Here is a 17,832-nt window from a genome sequence, read left to right on the forward strand (position 1 = left end):
TTATTCTTATAAATTGAAACAGTTCCTTGTATATTATGGAAATGAGACCTTTATCAGAGAAACTTTGTGATAGCCTCCTAATTGCTCTTCTTGCCTCTGGTCTCTCTTAATTCTAATCCCTCTTCCGTATAAACTGCCAAATTGATATTCCTAAAGCAGAAGGCCTCAGTTTTGTTTTTTTTTTTAATCTGTAAAATGAGGGAAATGGCATAGATGACCTCTAAAGACCTTACTAGTTTTTAAACTCTGGTCCTATGATCTCTGCATGGTGAAGGCTGTCCTGTTAGCACTTAGAAGTCAACAGGACCAAAATAGAATCCATTATGTTTATCCCTAAACCTTCCTTTGCTTCTGTTACCCTTCTCAAGGGTAGCAGCTTCAAAACCATGACATCATCTTTGACTCTTATTCTAAAACCAGGTCCTATTGATTTTATATCTGCAGTTTCTCTCACATATTTCGCTTTCTTCCTACTCACACTGCCACAAAGTGCTTATTACTTTTCATCCAGACTATTGAAATAGGGTTGGGGTTAGGGTTGTGGTATCTCTTCAGTGATGTTGTCCACTGTTGTCTATTTCTTGTGAAAGCCTGCATGTTCCCTGTTACTACCTTCATTGAGAATGCCCTCAGTTCATTTATAGATTTCTCTCATAAAAATTTGGTAAAATGGAAGAACAGACATATAAGATGGTAGTTTTTTATGTTCTTTTTGTTGCCTTTTTTTTTTTTAAGTATTAATGAGGTCGAAGGTTTCCCCACTCCTTTGGTATGTGAAACAAAATAATACATGGGAAGCACATTTGAGAGGTACAAAGCAAAGTGCTATGAGATTGTCATTTTCCATTTTGTCGTTGTATCCATATCACCTGTCAAGGTACCTGGCATATACTAGGTGCTTAATATGTGTTTATTGAAAGAAAATTGATTGTTCTTGGCAGGATGTCGGGAAAATCTTTCAGGAAGAGGGGCTCTGAGCTGGACTTTAAAGAATGAATTAGAATGGACTAGGCACACTGGGGCTAGAGGTTAGTCTGGGCAGGAGTATGTGTGACTAGAGTGTCAGAGGTGGGAAAGCACAGAATGTTTGAGGGACAAATATAGAGAATAATGTGAAATAACTCAGGGAATGGGTGGTGCCACATTGTGAAGGGCCTTGACTGCCAAACAGACAGTATGAATATTATCTTTTAGGCACAGAGAGCCATTGATGATTTTTGAATCAAGGGAATAAACTCACCATGGCTGTTCAGAAAGGAGGTTAATTTGGCAACACTTTGGTTTGTACTTGATGAGAAAACACTTGCATTTCCCTTCTCATTTGGCAGTGGCTTGAGAAATGAACTTGGAAACTTTTTTTTCATTTATTATAAATAAGTTATGTAAGGTTCAAATAAGGCCCTGAAATATATGGAGTTATAATAGGAAGAAGGAGCATCAGTTATTGAGGGATGAGTGACAACAGAAAATGGTGAAAATCCTTCATTGTGTCTTAAAAAGTAGGTATCAGCTTGTAATGATCCCTCTGAGTTTTTGATGGATTTTCCAGCCAGTGCAGTGGGAACTTGTTGGGTTTTGTGCTGTGTTATGCTTAAAATGTTAAAAGGTACAAGTTCACTTAATGGTGACGACCAATTCCATTCCAGAACTATCTTTACGAAAGCAATCACTGATTGGATCAATAGAAACCTGGTGATACTAGTCATTGTTATTAAAAAAAATAGTTATTGGAAGCCCACTGGGCAACCAAAAAGGATCTGTAATCTCTCCTGGCTTTGTCACTGGCTTTGGGCAGTTCAATGCAGTTCAATTCAACAAGCAGTTATTAAGCACCTCTTCTGTTTAGCACTGTGCTAAGTGCCTGGAATACAAAGACAAGAATGAAATAATCCCTGCCTTCAGGGAGCTTAACATTCTACATTATAAATGAACCTTTATGAGACTTAGTTTTCTCACCTATGCAATGGGAATAATAAATAATACTTGGCACTATCCATTTCCGGTAGGTTGTTAAGAGCAAATGGAATGACATATTTAAACTGCTTTGTAAACTGTAACACTGCCACTGTTATTAGGAGCAGGTTTCTGTTGTAAGCCAAAATGTCAGTGTAGAATTACCAATGTTTGTTTTCTGTTTCATCCACAGACGATAGCCAGGCAGTTAGCAGAAATTTTGTTAAGGGGTATGTGTGAACAGAGCTACTGGAATCCTCTGGAGGATGCTCCATACCAGTCACCTCTTGATGATCCCCTCAGGAAAGGAGCCAATATGAAAAACTACTCTCTCCACCGAAGAGCCCGAGTATACACAGGAGAAAAGTATGGGAGTGCTTTGCCTTCTCTTTTTCCACACTTGTTATTAGGAGATAGGAGTCAGACGCCTCATGATTTGAACATCTGGTTTTTGTCATTTAAAAAAAGGAAAGAAGGTCAGGGATGGTGGCCCGATAATCCTTGCTGTTGAGGAGGAGGCTGGTGGATTGTTTTAGCTCAGCAGTCCTGAGTAACTTACGTTACAGCTTAAGCTGATTGGGTGTTCACATTAACTCTGGCAAAGTGGTGAACCCCTGGAAGGTATTTTTGGTGGGGGCCGCATACTAAGTTGGCTTAAGAGGTGAACTAGCCCAGGCTGGAAATGAAACAGGTCAAAGTTTCTGTGCTGATCACCAGTGTGATCTGGCCTTTTGAGTAGCTGTTGTACTTTCTCCTTGTATGAGAGGGACCCCCCTCTCAGACAAAATGGGGGGAGGGGGACAAGAAGAGGAAGGCACTTCATTGCATTATTAATTTAACTTTAAGGGCTATTTTTGCATTAATTTATTCACTCAACAAATATTTGTTGAGCATGATTGAGTGGGTAGAGTGTGATTATATAGGAATCTGAGTATCTTTCTGTTAACCTTACAAAACTTCATCTGTCTTTAAAATTCTTACTTCTGACATGCAGAAGGTAGGGCCTCACTAAGAGTTATACCTCAGTCAGTGGCAAAGTTAGCAGCCCTTATGTTTTAACACTTTTTCTCTTTAAGTACATTGATGTTTTGAGTAAAAAAATACTTAAACTAGGCTGTCTGTGAGAGAAAGGAAGTAGGAGAGAAATGATTTATAAGTGATAGGTGATGTTGAAATTTAGAATTTTCTTTTCACATTTCAGATTTGGAGGCCTTTGGGTTGGGGGAAGTGTTTGGGTGGGGAAGGATGTAGGCTGTTGTTTTAGGTCTAAATCCCTTCTCCAGTCTTCCCACAGGATTTTAGGTAACGGGCCTCATCTCCTGCACCTCCAACCCAGGGGAAGTAAGGGGAAGGCAGATTAGAAGGGAGTGGATTAGAGGAAGCTAGACCCAGTAGATTGCAACAGGTGTGGACTAGCCTTTTTCTCTCCACAACCCACCCTTTAATCCTTTGTCCACTCTGGCCCTCCCCTAAATTTTTCTTATTCTTGTTATGGAAATGACCCTGGGTTCCCAGAGGGACCTCCCTGACTAAAGACTTTAAGTACAGGCACAGGGATGAACCAGGTTAGCAGAGTCTGGAGAGACTCATCACCAGAATACTGGCCATCAGAAGATGAACTTTTTTCAGCTACAGCAGTTCATGAAGCTGCCTGCTACCATTTGGAGGGGTTGCTAATTGTATTGGTGGAAAGAGTTGATGAAATCACAGATCTATTGGAATATTTGAAGAAGTCTTCCCAGGTAAGGTTTAGAGAAACCTCTGAGTGAACAGGGAAGGAATTAGGAAAGGGAAAAAAGGCAAGGGTAAGTATGGTCCATCTGAATCTTTTACATTTTGCCTGTTTCTCCATTCTGTTTGTTTTTTTTTTTTTGGCAGTTGGGGTTAAGTGACTTGCCCAGGGTCACACAGCTAGTAAGTGTCAAGTGTTTTGGTCTGAGTCTGGATTTGAACTGAGGTCCTCCTGACTTCAGGCCCGGTGTTCTATCCACTCTGCCACCTAGCTGCCCTGATCTATTCTCCATTCTGACAAAGAGTGCAGAATGGTTGGCCAGGATTAGTATCATAATTAAGAATTGGTCACACTATATTTTTACAAAATGCTATAATCACAGAATGTTAGAATTGGAACAGACTTTGGAAATGATAGAATCCAGTCTTTTCATTTTTATAGACAGGGAAACAAGCTCAGAAAAGTTAACTTAACCAGGTTCATGCAGCAAATGGAACTCATTCCATCCCAGCTCTTCCAACTCTTAAGTTCACTATTCTTTCTGCTACAACATCCTACATTTGGGATGATGCCCACGTATTAAACATTGAAGAGTGCTTTCAGACTAAAACACTCTAGAATGTAGCAATTGATACAGTAGGGCAGTCATTTTGTGGGTGACATCTGAAAAATATCTGTAGCGCTCGGCAAAGAGATTGTATTTCTCAAGTCTTTTAATCCCTGTAAACCTGCCTTGACATTTCTTTTTGATAGTCTCATGTTCAGTTTGCCATTGATTCAAACAAATGAGCATGTTCTGAGGTTTTCTCCTAGACTGGTTTAATTTAGTTTGATACCCTCTCCCTTTCCATTGCTATCTTAAAACATAAACTTTTAAAATTTGCCTCCCTCAAAAATCTGTTTCCTATGTTACTCATCTTTTCAGTTAAAATGCTGGCCCTTTATTATTATGAATGACTACCTCGCTACAAAGTTTGAAGTGGTTTGAGATTTTTTAATTGCCATTTTTGAAATGAAAAAGGGTAGCCTGATATAGTAGAATGAGTCCTGACTTGAGAGTTGGAAGACATGAGTTCTTTTTTTTTTTTTTTGCAAATACATATATAATTGTATTAATAAATATTGTTTATACATCCACTGTTTCTGAATACATTGCTCCCTCCTATTAAACCTTGCAAAGTGTAATAAAGAATAAAAAAGAGAGAAACAAAAGTAATTCAACAAACCAAGCTAAATATCAATGGAATCTGAAAGAATATGCACTATTCCACATGCATAGAGTCCCACACGCCTAAAAAGAAGGTAGGGGGCAACATTTTACTCTTCTCTAAGGTCGAGCTTCTTGATAATTATAATTATACAACACTCAAGGATTATTGTTGTTGCTGTGTTGCTTCTATTTACATTGTGATAATTATTGTGTATATTATTTTCCTGGTTCTCCTTGTTTCATTCTGCATTAGTTCATGTAAAAGACCTGAGTTCTTATCCCATTTTGTTGTGTGACCTTGGTTAAGTTACAAGATTGTGGGATAGTCTTAGGACTTAGATTCAGATCTTAGCTCTGCCACTCAATATCTGCAAAAGTTTGGGCAGGTCATTCCCTAGACCTTAGTTTCCCTCCATTGTAAAATGAATGGGAATTAGGGATGAGGTAGATTAGATGTTCTCTAAATTCTCTTCCAGCTTTGACATTCTGTGTTCTAAGGTTCTTTCCTACTCTAACATTCAGTATTTTATGATTCTGTGTTCTGTTTCCTAAAAATCCTTTTTAGTACTGATAACTTCAGTTTTCAGCATTTTTATAGTTTTAGAGAAATTTGTTCTCTAATTTTTTAAGTCAGCTTGTTTTGTCTAAAGTTTTTTTGGAAGGGATTTTTTTATCAGTACTTTAAAAATTTTAATATTTTATTTTTTCCTCCAATTACCTGTAAAAACAATTTTAACATTCTTTTTTTTTCTCCAGATTTTGAGTTTAAAATTTTTTCTCTCCCTTCCCTCTTCCTCATTGGGAAGGAAAGCAGATTTGACATAGGTTATACATGTGTAGTTATGGAAAACACACTTCCATGTAAATTATGCTGTGAAAGAAAACATAGACCAAAAAAAAAAACCTCAAGAAAATTAAAGAAAGTAAAGAAGTATCCTTCGTCTTTCTTTTTTTTAATTAAATTAACCAAAGGTTTATCTGTTTTATTGGTTTTTTCATAAAACCAGGTCTTAGTTTTATTTATCAGTTCAATAGTTTTCTTAATTTCAATTTTCTTAATTTTTCCTTTGGTTTTCAATATTTCTAATTTAGTGTTTAGTTGAGGATTTTTAATTTGTTCTTTTTCTAGTTTTTTTAGTTGTATGCGCAATTCATTGGTCTCCTTTTTTCTATTTTATTTATGTAAACATTTAGAGATATAAAACTTCCCCCAAGAACTGCTTTTGCTGCATCCCATAAGTTTTGGTATGTTGTCTCATTATTGTCATTCTCTTGAATGAAATTATTGATTGATTGTTTCTATGATTTGTTGTTTGACCCAATCATTTTTTAGGATTAGATTATTTAGTTTCCAGTTATTTTTTAGTCTATCTTTCCATGGCCCTTTATTACAAATAATTTTTGCTGCATCACAATCTGAAAAGGATGCATTTAATATTTCTGCCTTTCTGCATTGGATTGTGAGGTTTTTATGCCCTAGTACATGGTCAGTTTTGTGTATGTGCCATGTACTGCTGAGAAAAAAGTATATTCCTTTCTATCCCCATTCAGTTTTCTCCAGAGGTCTATCATACCTAACTTTTCTAATGTTCTATTCACCTCCTTAACTTCTTTCTTGTTTATTTTGTGGTTAGATTTATCTAGTGCAGAGAGGGGGAGGTTCAGGTCCCCCACTAGTATAGTTTTGCTGTCTATTTCTTCCTGTAACTCCCTGAACTTCTCCTCTAAGAATTTGGATGCTATACCATTTGGTGCATATATGTTTAGTAATGATATTACTTCATTGTCTATGGTGCCTTTTAGCAGGATGTAGTTTCCTTCCTTATCTCTTTTGATTAGATCTATTTTTGCTTTTGCTTTGTCTGAGATCAGGATTGCTACCCCTGCTTTTTTCACTTCAGCTGATGCATAATATATTCTGCTCCAGCCTTTTACCTTTACCCTGTATGTGTCACTCTTTTTCAAATGTGTTTCCTGTAAACAACATATTGTAGGATTAGTTTTTAATCCATTCTGCAATCTCTTTCCGTTTTATGGCAGAGTTCATCCCATTCACGTTCACAGTTATGATTACTATCTGTTTCTTTCCCCGTTTTTATGCTTTTCTTTCTCCTTTCTCCCCCCCACTAGTGTTTTGCTTTTGACCAGTGCCTCCTTCAGTCCCTCCCCCTTATTATCCCTTTCCCTTTTCTTCCCCTTTCCCTTACTGCTTCTTCCCTCCCTTCTATCCCCCCTCCCTTTTCTTTCCCCTTTTCCCTCCTACTGCCTATAGGGCAAGTTAGATTTCTATACCTAACTGATTATGTTATCCCTTCTTGAGCCAAATCTGATGAGAGTAAGGTTCAAACAATGCTCAGCCCCCTCCCTTCTTTCCCTCTGCTGTAATAGGATTTTGTGTCTTTTCCTGTAATGTAATTTACCCTTGTCTGCCTCCTTCTTTCTCAGTACATTTTCTAAGATCAGATTAATCCACTTATTTGGATCCACTAAGCCACTTGATTAGATTTTTTTTTTTGTCATTACATCAAAGTCAACTAATATCCACCCTCTTTATGTATACTCCTTTAACATGGTGTAATAACAATACAGTTCTCAAGAGTTGCAAGTGTCATCTTCCCTTGTAGGGATGTAAACAGTCCGCCCTTATTAACAACATATTGTATCTTTCTGTCCCATTTATCTTTTTATGTCTTTCTTGAATCTTGTGCTTGAAGATCAGATATTTTGTTGAGCCTCTGGTCTTTTTATCAGGAAGGTTTGGAAGTCCCCTATTTCATTGAACATCCATCTCCTCTCTTGAAAAATCATGCTCATTTTTGCTGGGTAGTTGATCCTTGGCTGCAGTCCAAGCTCCTTTGCCTTTCGGAATATCATGTTCCATGTCCTGCGGTCTTTTAATGGAGAAGCTGCAAGGTCCTGTGTAATCCTGACTGTGGTTCCATGATATTTAAATTGTTTCTTTCTGGCTGCTTGCAGCACCTTCTCTTTCATCTGGTAATTTTGGAATTTTGCTATTATATTCCTGTTTCAATTTGGGATCTCTTTCAGGTGGTGAGTATTCTTTCTATGGTTATTTTACCTTCTGGTTCTAGGACTTCCAGGCAGTTTTCCTTTATGATTTCCTGAAAGATACTGTCCAGGCTCTTTTTTCGTCATGATTTACAGGTCTCTCCTGAGTCGATTTTCCAGGTTGGTTGTTTTACCGGTGAGGTATTTTATGTTTTCATCTATTTTTTTCATTTTTTTTTTCTGTTTGACTGATTCTTGGTCTCTCACAGCGTCTTTAGTTTCCATTTGTCCAATTTTAGTTTTTAACAAATTGTTTTCTTCTGGTAGTTTTTGTACTTCCTTTTTCAGTTGGCCAATTGTGTTTTTTAGGGACTTGATTTCTTCAGTGTACTTTTTTTCCAGTTGGCCAATTGTATTTTTGAAGTACTTTTCTACCTCTCTCATTTGACTTTAAAAATCCTTCTTGAGCTCTTCTAAGAAGGCTTTTTGGGCTTCAGACCAGTTCATATTCACTTTTGGCATTGTAGATGTGGGTTTGTTGACAATGTTGTCCTCTTCAGAATTTCTGTCTTGATCTCCACTCTTCTCATAATATGAATCTGTGGTATGTTTCTTTTTGCTCATGATTTCTTTGTTCCCTGGCCTTTGAAGAGATTGAGCTCTCCTGCTGGGGAACAGAGGGCACTGACCCAAGCTTGTGTTGGGAGTCTAGGTCTTGGTCACTGGCTTTGTGTGCTAGGGCCTCTTATGTTGGCAGTTGGAGGCTGTAGGGTTCTGGCAGCTTACCTCATGTTGGGCTGGAGTCAGCAAGGCTGGAACTTTAGGAAGACTCTAGGTTGCTTTCTTCAGCTCCTTTCAGATGAATGCTGCAGGGTGCTTATCAGTCTGGGGCCCTTTGTAGTGCTGCTTCCCTTATTTTTGTTGAGGCACTGGGATACTGGTTTGCTGGGCTGCTGTACTGCTGCTCTCCATCTTCTAGTTCAGTTGTTCCGGGGTTTTTTGCTGGGGTGATATTTTCTGGGTTTTCAGAGGTTGATAGGGGAGAGTGAGAGCAACTACCTTTTTACTCCGCCATCTTGGCTCCCAGAAGCCAAGAAGTGTCCTTTGATCTGCATTCAAATTCCACCAATTCTTTCTCTAGAGATGGATAGCACCTTTCATCGTAAGTCCTTCAGAATTTTCCTGGATCGTTGTATTACTGAGAATAGCTATCATTCGCAGTTGATCATTGTGCAATATTGTTGTAACTGTGTACAATGTTTTCCTGGTTCTGCTCATTTTACTTTGCATGTAAATCTTTCGAGGTTTATCGGAGAGCATCCTGTTTGTCCTTTCTTATAGCAAAATAGTATCCTATCACAATCATATACAACACTTTGTTCAGCCATTCCCTAGTTGATGGGCATCCACTTGATTTTCAATTCTTTGCCACCACAAAAAAAATAGAAATAGTTTTGTACATATAGGTCCCCTTCCTTTTTCTTTGATCTCTTTGGGATAGAGACGTAGTAGTGGTATTGCCGGGTGAAAGGGTACATATGGTTTAATAGCCCTTTGGTCATAGTGCCAAGTTGCTTTCCAGAATGGTTGAATCATTATACAACTTCACGAACAGTGCATTAGTGTTTTAATTTTCCCGCATCCCCTCTAACATTTGTCGTTTTTCTTTCCTGTCATGTTATCCAATCTGATAAGTATGGGGTGCTACCTCAGAGCTGTGTTGATTTGCATTTCTCTAATCAGTAGTAATTTAGAGCATTTTTTTCTCATGACTATAGATAGCTTTGATAACTTTGTCTGAAAACTCCTTTTTCACACACTTTGACCATTTATCAATTGAGAAATGGTTCTTATTTCGATAAATTTGACTCAGTTCTATATATATTTGAGAAACAAGGTCTTTATCAGAGAAACTTGCTTAAAATTTTTTTTTCACAGTAATCATTACTATTTCTCTCCGTCCTATTTTCCCCGTTTATCCTACTCTCTCTCTCTCTCTCCTTTCATCCTGTTCATTCTCAAAAGTGTTTTGCTTCTGACTTTTGCCTCCCTCAGTGTGCCCTCACTTCTATCATCTCCTTCTTCCTTCTCTTATCCCCTTCCCCTCCTTCTTTCCTAAGTGGTAAGATAGATTTCTACACCCAGCTATGTGTTATTCCCTCTTTGAGCCAGTTCCAATGAGAGTAAGGTTCATGCGCTCCTGCCTCCCACATCACCCCTCTTATCCTTCACTGTGAAAGCTTTTTTGTGCCCCTTTTATGTCAGATAACTCCTTTTCCCCTTCTCCCAGTGCATTCTTCTTTGTCACCCCTTAATTTTATTTTATTTTTTGGATAATTATCCCATCATATTCAACTCATATCCATGCCCTTTATCTATGTATACTCCTAAGTGCCCTAATGAAAAGAAAGTTTTTAGGAGTTAAAAATACAATTTTCCCAAGTAGGAATGTAAACAGTTTAACCTTATTGAATCTCTTATGATTTCTCTTTCCTGTTTACCTTTTATACTTCTTTTGCATCTTATATTTGAAAATCACATTTTCTCTGCAGCTCTGGTCTTTTCATCAGGAACACTTGAAAGTCCTTTATTTAATTGATTGTCTATTTTTTTCCCTGAAAGCATTCCTGAAGGATTATACTCAGTTTTGCTGGGTAGGTGATTCTTGCTTGTAACCCTAGCTCTTTTACCCTCTGGAATATCATATTCCAATCCCTCTGATCCTTTAATGTAGAAACTGCTAAATCTTGTGTTATCCTGACTGTGGCTCCATGATATTTGAATCGTTTCTTTCTGGCTGCTTGCAGTATTTTCTCCTTGACCTGGGGGCTCTGGAATTTGGCCATAATATTCCTGGGACTTTTTGTTTTGGGATCTTTTGGGGATCACCTGTTTCAAGAGATGATCAATGGATTTTTTCAGTTTTTGGTTCTGGGATATCAGGGCAGATTTCTTTGATAATTTCTTGAAAGGTGATGTCTAGGCTTTTTTTTTAGTATGGCTTTCAAGCATTCCAGTAATTCTTAAATTATCTCTCCTGGATCTATTTTCCAGGTCAGTTATTTTTCCAATGAGATATTTCACATTTTCTTCAGTTTTTTTTCATGCTTTTGATTTTGTTTCTTGATGTCTCACGAAGCCATTAGCTTCTACTTACTCAGTTCTAATTTTTAAGGAATTGTTTTCTTCATTGAACTTTTATACCTCCTTTTCTGTTTGGCCATTTCTGTGCTTTATGGAGTTCTTTTCTTCAGTGGATGTTTTGTATATCTTTTTCCGTTTGACCAATTCAAGGCATCGTTCTCTTCATTGGATTTTTATGCCTCTTTTACCGTTTGGACTATTCTGTTTTTTAAGGTGTTTTTTTTTTTCTTCAGTATTTTTTGTGCCTCCTTTAGCAAGCTTGTTAATTCTTTTTTCTTTTTTTTTCTTACGTCACTCATTTCTCTTCCCAATTTTTCCTCTATCTCTCTTACTTGATTTTTAAAATCCTTTTGGAGGTCTTTCATGGGCTTGCGACCAGTTCATATATATTTTTTAAGTGTTTGGATGGAGTTTTGACTTTGTTGTCTTCTTCTGAGTTTGTGTTTTGATCTTCCCTATTACCATAGTAACTTTCTGTAGTCAGGATCTTTTCCTGCTGTTTGCTCATTTTCTAGCCTATTTCTTGACTTTTAACTACGCTAAAATGGGTCTCTGCTTCTGGGGTGGAGGGGACAACTATCCCAATCTTCAGGTTTTTTGTGCAGCTTTTTTCAGAGGTATTTCTGGGGACCTATAAGTTTTTGGTTCTTTCATAGTGGTATGAGCTAGGGAGAGGTGTGTTTACTACTCTTCTGTACTAAACTCTGGCCTGTGAGCGACCATAAGCACTCTTTTCCACCCTGGAACTGTGACCAGGGTCACAGCTCCTGTATAGTTCACAGCTCTGAGGTGCTAGTGCTTTTTCTTGCCCTGAGACTGAGAACCAGGACTGTGACCCAGATCCAAGTGTGGGTAATGTAACAGAGTTCTTCCCCTGGTGCCAGCAAAGAGACCCCTATACTCTCCTTCTGTCCAGTTGTGTGACTCCTTTACCATCTGTGGGCCGAGAGGTCTAGAAACCACCAATGCTGCCACTGATTCAGTCACCCAACGAGACCTCCTCCTGTTTTTCTTGGGCCCCATATACACTGGTGCAGCCTGCAGTGGACTGTGCTCCACTCTTACCCCAGTGTGACAGATGTTTCCTGCTAACTTTCTAAGTTGTCTTAGGCTGGTACATTGTTTTACCCCTTCCTTTTGTGGGTTCTGCTGCTCTAGAATTTATTCTGAGACATTATTTAAAGGTGTTTGAAGGGTTGGGGGGAGAGCTCAGGTGAGTCCCTGCCTTTCTCCACCATTTTGGCTCCCTGGAAGGAATTTTTTAAAAGAAGTTTGTGGAAGGGTACAAAGGTAAAGTGTGGAAAAGCACACGGAAGCATAGTCTTCTGTAATTGCTAACATTTTTTTCTTAAAAATAGTAACTTATTGGGGCAGCTAGGTGATGCAGTGGATAGAGCAGCTGCGCTGAAGTCAGGAGGACCTGAGTTCAAATGTAGCCTCAGACCAAACACTTGACACTAGCTCTGTGACCCTGGGCAAGTCACTTAACCCCAATTGCCTAAAAAAGAAAAAAAAACAACAAAAATAGTAATCTACTATTAACCTTCTTAGAAAAGCTTCCTAATACACAAAGTAACCTTAACCTTTAAGAACTCAGTTTTCTGCACTTACTACCCACCATCATGCTTTGACACCTATTGTTAGTTATAAGCTTATATTGGTATTATTTCAGTATGACCTTGAATGAGTTTGTTCTTTATGGACCTTGATTTCTCCTGCTAAACACTGAGGGACGCTGGACTAGATGTTTTAAGTTACTTTATATTCGAATCTTCTTCAATTCTATGTGTTATCCCAGCTCATGCTTATAAAATATTACTTCTAGCCATTGCAGTTTGATTTCCTAAATAATACCAGTCATAGAATTTATTATTAATTTATAATTTGACATTTTATTAGTTGATAATAATTACAGTAATCATATTTCTTATGATCACCTGGAAGAAGAGATCTACATAGTGAATCTTGAAGTAAAAAGAATAAAAAAGGTTTGCAAATCCAGTATAGGTAAGAGGGAAAGGTAATATAGCACAAGTGTTTCTTGTTAGCAACTCAATTTTTTCCCTTTTTTTTTCGGGTGGTCAGCTGAATTTTATTTCAGTGTTTGGGATCTTTGAAGGCAATTGAAGGGTAATAACAATTGATACCAAGACTAAAGACCTGTAAATAGCTAATCTACAATTTGTATGCAGTCCTTTCTTCTTGCTTACAATTCATATAACACAAGATCAAAATCACTTAGTATAGACAGTAACTTTTACTTAGATGAGGGACACAAAAATATGTTCAAGACACAGAGAAAATTCACCAAAACTGGCTGGATAAAATGCTGCTTGGTGGGACATTTGGATATAACTTTGTTTTCCTAATCCTTCTTTCGAAAACTGTTATAGGGTGCGTTTTCCCCACTACTCTTATCTTCAGCCCACTGTTTCACTTACATGAAATATCTTAGAGATACACCTAATGGAAAGAATTACTTTAGTGGAAGAAACTTGATGATCCACAAATTGACTGAAATAATTGAAAATCAGACGTGATTTTATAAATCCCTCTTTTAGTGACTCTAAGCTCAGAGGAATCCTGAATATGTCAAGAATGAAGCCCCACCCCCCCTTCCCCCAGCTGACATAATTTGTTGTTTGCATCCCAAAGTAAACTCCCTGTGTGTCCTTGGGAGTCAAGACAGGTGCTAGTAGTTCTGAGCTAGGCTGAGAAACTGCTTGTGCAGCTGGGACCCTTGTAGATAAGCTGACCATCCTAGCTTCATAGTCTAGCAGTTCCCAAGGGAAATGTGAAGGAAATGGCTTTTGCCATTGCCTTGCTCCTCCCCTTTGGGAGGGGTTTTGTCCTTTACCCACCTTTACTGCACTTTTCCCCCTCTCACACCATGCCCCTTTAGGGGGAAGATTTGTGTTTTCTCCTCCTGCCTTTGTCCCACTGGTATAAATATGCAAAATTCCATGTGGATTGTGAACTCTTTGGGTTCCACATGTATGTTCATTTCTCTTGTAATAAACCTAGTGTTCATGTAAGTTTCATGAAGTTGTGATTGCTTGTTGACAGTCTTAGGCAAGTCATTTAACTTCTTGGTATCATTGTGTTCTCCTCTGTCAAATGAGGAAGTTGCCCTAGATGGCCTCTAAGTTCCCTTCTAGCTCTGCCTCTAGTAGAGCTAATTCTTAATTATTTAGAGGTGATTCTCCACCCTGACCCCTCCCCCCCATGTGTTGATTATACAGCACCTTTTAAAAATCTCTTTTTAGGCTGCTCGTCATTTGACTTTGACATTGCTCATTAGTGTCTCCTCCATCAGAGGGGTTGGGCAAGTTAGAAGAAATTGAATTGAAGTCAGTAAATTTGTTACTTGATAGGAGCTGTGATAAGCACAGTATTTTACTTTGTGTTTGTCTATTGTAGTGGCTTAGATGGAATATGGAGCATATACATGGACTTAACTGACACTGTGACATTGTTGAGGTCAGATTTGGAAGAGCTGTCCAAGTATCCAAGATTTCCCTTAGGTGTTCTTGGTAGCCAATGGGAGCTTTAGTACATGAAAGCACACAGGCCTTGTTAGCAAGAAGGTTATTAGGGTGCTGGTATTTGGGAAACTAGGCTTATGTAGAGGTTTCAGAATGATGATGTAGTTTTAGAGTTTTTTATGAGGATTAAAGATTAAGGATAGGACAAGAAAGGATTTTATGACATAGGATGAGGGAGACAAAAGGAATTCTTTATGGTCCAGTATAAGGGTTTTAGGTTTTATGGTGGTTTAAGATTTAAAGACAGGGCAGGGGGACACAGGTTAAAGATTAGGGACAAGGGGAACACAGGATAAGGGAGACAAAAGCAATTCCTTTGGTACAGGTTAAGGAGAGGAGAGAGGTGCATTTTGTCATCTTTTCTAGGGCCAAGATTTGACCTTTCTCTTTTATCCCATAAAATATTTTAACACTCTGTATGGCAGAGTGTTCACGTCAACATTTCAAATCTGTAAGGGGATTTCTAAAATATGAGCATAGCATTATGTTTTCTTATCTACTATCTCATTTCTTTTTAAACCTGTATAAAAACAAAAAATATTTCAAAAATACTTATACTTAGCAGCTAATTCTAGAGTAAGTAAGAGTAATTCTTATTTTATTACTTCATGAGATGAAGCTTAAGGGTTGATCTATCTAACCTACTTGCTTAGGCAAATATTCTTCTCTCATTCCAGGGGAAAAGGTTTTGGGTTTTTGGTTTTTTTTTTTAAATCTGACTGGAAGCCTTCACTTAGCTACCGTTAAAGACTTTTGGAGAGGTTCAGAACAGAAAGAAAGGGAGGGAAATTACAAAATTAAAAGTGCAGTAGAGTCAGGAAATGCAAAGAATGGGATATTTAAAGTAGAGACCAGTTTTGTTTCTCTTCTGTGATCCTGACAACGTTGAATTAAGAAGCTTTACCTTTTAGTTCAGGAATTTAAAGTTGTCTGATATTATAATGCAGATTAAAATGCTTGCTCTAGGTTGAATTAAATTGAATTCTGTCTAGTGTAAGATATGACCAGTCTCACTGAATTCTTCCTGGGTAGGGAAGATAATTTAAAGTCTCTATTTGTCTAAAAAAATTCACAAAAAGTGGGAGAAAATAAGAGTAATACTATATGTTAGCGTGTCTGTAGTTTGTATGCGTAGGAGGCTTGTGACTAACTACAGTAACATTTTACAGCTAGGTAAATTTCTCTTTGTATCAAGGCCATGTATGTATAAAACATGCTTTTGTAAGTAGACATTAACAGACATAAATGCCACGGGACATTGTTCCCAAACAAGCCAGTGAATTCCAAGTGTTCTGTTGCGTGGTGTAGTGAATGTAGAAGCTTCCATCGTGATTTCTGCTCTGAGTATAGTAATGCATGTTGACATTATTCTCACGTGGCTTTGCTGAGGTTGATGTTCTCTTTGTTTTGGCAGCATTTTTTGCCCCCAGGAGAATACCGAGGAAGCCCTGTTGTTGCTGCTGATCAGTGAATCCATGGTAAGCGCAGTACAGAAAATGTTTTTCTTCTCTCTTGGGATTTCCTTTGGCCAGGGTGCTGCTGGTGCTTTTGTCAGATGACTCAGGAGGGGTGTGATTGCTTCATGTTATTATCTCTGGGAGGGTGCACTCTTTGGTGCTGAGAGACCAGGACCATCTGTTTTTTAACTGTGTTTCCCTTATTATTCAGACTCATTGTCTTTGTCCTGGTCAGACTCTGTGTTGACTTGAGACCCAGAGTTTCTTCTTAAATCCTGACATCAGCATAGTATAAATAAACTAGACCCGTGACAAAATTACACTGTGTGTCCACTCAATCAATATAACACACATCCCATTTTTATGGAATTGTAATCAGAGGACTGTATCAGGAATCACCTTGAATAGGCAGTCACAAAAAGGCAGTTGTGAGGGAAGAGGGTAATGTGGATATAGGGAGGGGGCACTCTTACTCATTTTGTCCTAATAATCTAGTAGTTTTGGGATCAGTTCTGTGTTTATGAACCTTATGTTATTTGAGAACTGGCTGGCTGGAGTCCCTCTTCTAGCCGCTGCTTCCTGAGTTAAGCTCCCTATCACAGTAACGGGCCAGACTTCCTCAAAGGTTGTGGCCTGTGAGGAAGGCCCTGATGTGGTAGAACTTAAGAATAACCATGAGGTTGTGGATGTGATCATTATCAGACTGTTGAGAGCATGCAGTGGATAGACAGTTGGGTCAAACCCAGCCTCAGCCAGTTACTAGTTGTGTGGCCCTGGGCAAGTCACTTACCTTCTGCTTACCTCAGTTTCCTCATATGTCAAGTGGGGATAATAATAGCATCTACCTCTCAGAGTTGATGTCAGGATCAAATAAGATAGTGTTTGTAAAGTACTTAGCATGTTGCCTGGAAAAGTGTAAGCACTTTATAAATGTTAGCCATCATCAACATCTTGGAAATCTCTCTTAGTGTTGACAAGTATATAAAATTTTAAAAGTTTTTTTTTCCCTCAGCGTATTCTGCTTGCCACTCTGTAATGTTCTATGCCATGTAAAACTTTGGTTGCTGTTCAGGTGTTTCAGTCACGTCTGACCCTTTGTGACCCCATTTGGGGTTTTCTGGGTAAAGATACTTAGAGTGCTTTGCCATTTCCCTCCAGCTCATTTTACAAATGAGGAAACTGAGGTAAACAGGATTAAGTGACTTTCCCAGGGTCACAAAGCTAGTAAGTATCTGAGGGTAGATTTGAACTTGGACAAATGAGGAAAGTGAGGTAAACAGGATTAAGTGACTTGCGCAAGGTCACACAGCTAGTAAGTATCTGAGGCTAGATTTGAACTTGGACAGATGAGTCTTCCTAATTTCAGGCCTGGCACTCTATCCACTATGCTACTGAGCTGCTCCTAATATGGAACTAGTTTGCTTTTGTAGTTAAAAGTGATGTGAGTTTTCAGTTTTGAACATTTGTGGCATAGTAGAAGTAATACTGGACTGTGATCCAGGATGGTTGGTATCCATGATATGTAGCAGAAGGAGAGTTGGTTTTGGAATTAGGTCTTTGTGTGAATGCTGACTTTGCCACTTAATAGCTGTATGACCTTGGTTAGGTTGCTTCATACCTCTGGGCTCCAGTTATCACTGATAAAATAAGAGGCTTCTATTAGGTAAGCCTCTAGGATCTCTTCAAATCTGAACATTCTATTTATTCCATTTTATAAATGCTATCATTTGTGTGATCAGTTAGTTGATCAACTAGCATTTATTAAGTGCCTACTATGTCAGT

General features: G+C 38.3%; 1 protein-coding gene across 12 annotated transcripts in view; it reads left to right on the top strand.

Annotated features, from left to right (window-relative positions):
- Positions 1–17,832, top strand: part of TTC7B (tetratricopeptide repeat domain 7B) — a 318,583-nt gene that overhangs the window by 113,940 nt on the left and 186,811 nt on the right. For 9 of the 12 annotated variants that reach the window (XM_021000269.2, XM_021000270.2, XM_078151431.1 and 6 more), the window contains 2 exons: positions 2,147–2,319; positions 16,008–16,071. The exons of 1 other annotated variant lie outside the window; for it this stretch is intronic. In XM_021000269.2, the coding sequence (XP_020855928.1) occupies positions 2,147–2,319; positions 16,008–16,071 (237 nt within the window). The remainder of the gene's footprint in view (positions 1–2,146; positions 2,320–16,007; positions 16,072–17,832) is intronic. 2 more of the 12 variants (XM_078151433.1, XM_078151437.1) reach the window with 1 other exon arrangement.

This window comes from Phascolarctos cinereus, unplaced genomic scaffold (assembly GCF_003287225.1).
Source record: "Phascolarctos cinereus isolate Bilbo 61053 unplaced genomic scaffold, phaCin_HiC Scaffold_3;HRSCAF=262, whole genome shotgun sequence".
Classification (NCBI taxonomy): Eukaryota; Metazoa; Chordata; class Mammalia; order Diprotodontia; family Phascolarctidae; genus Phascolarctos; species Phascolarctos cinereus.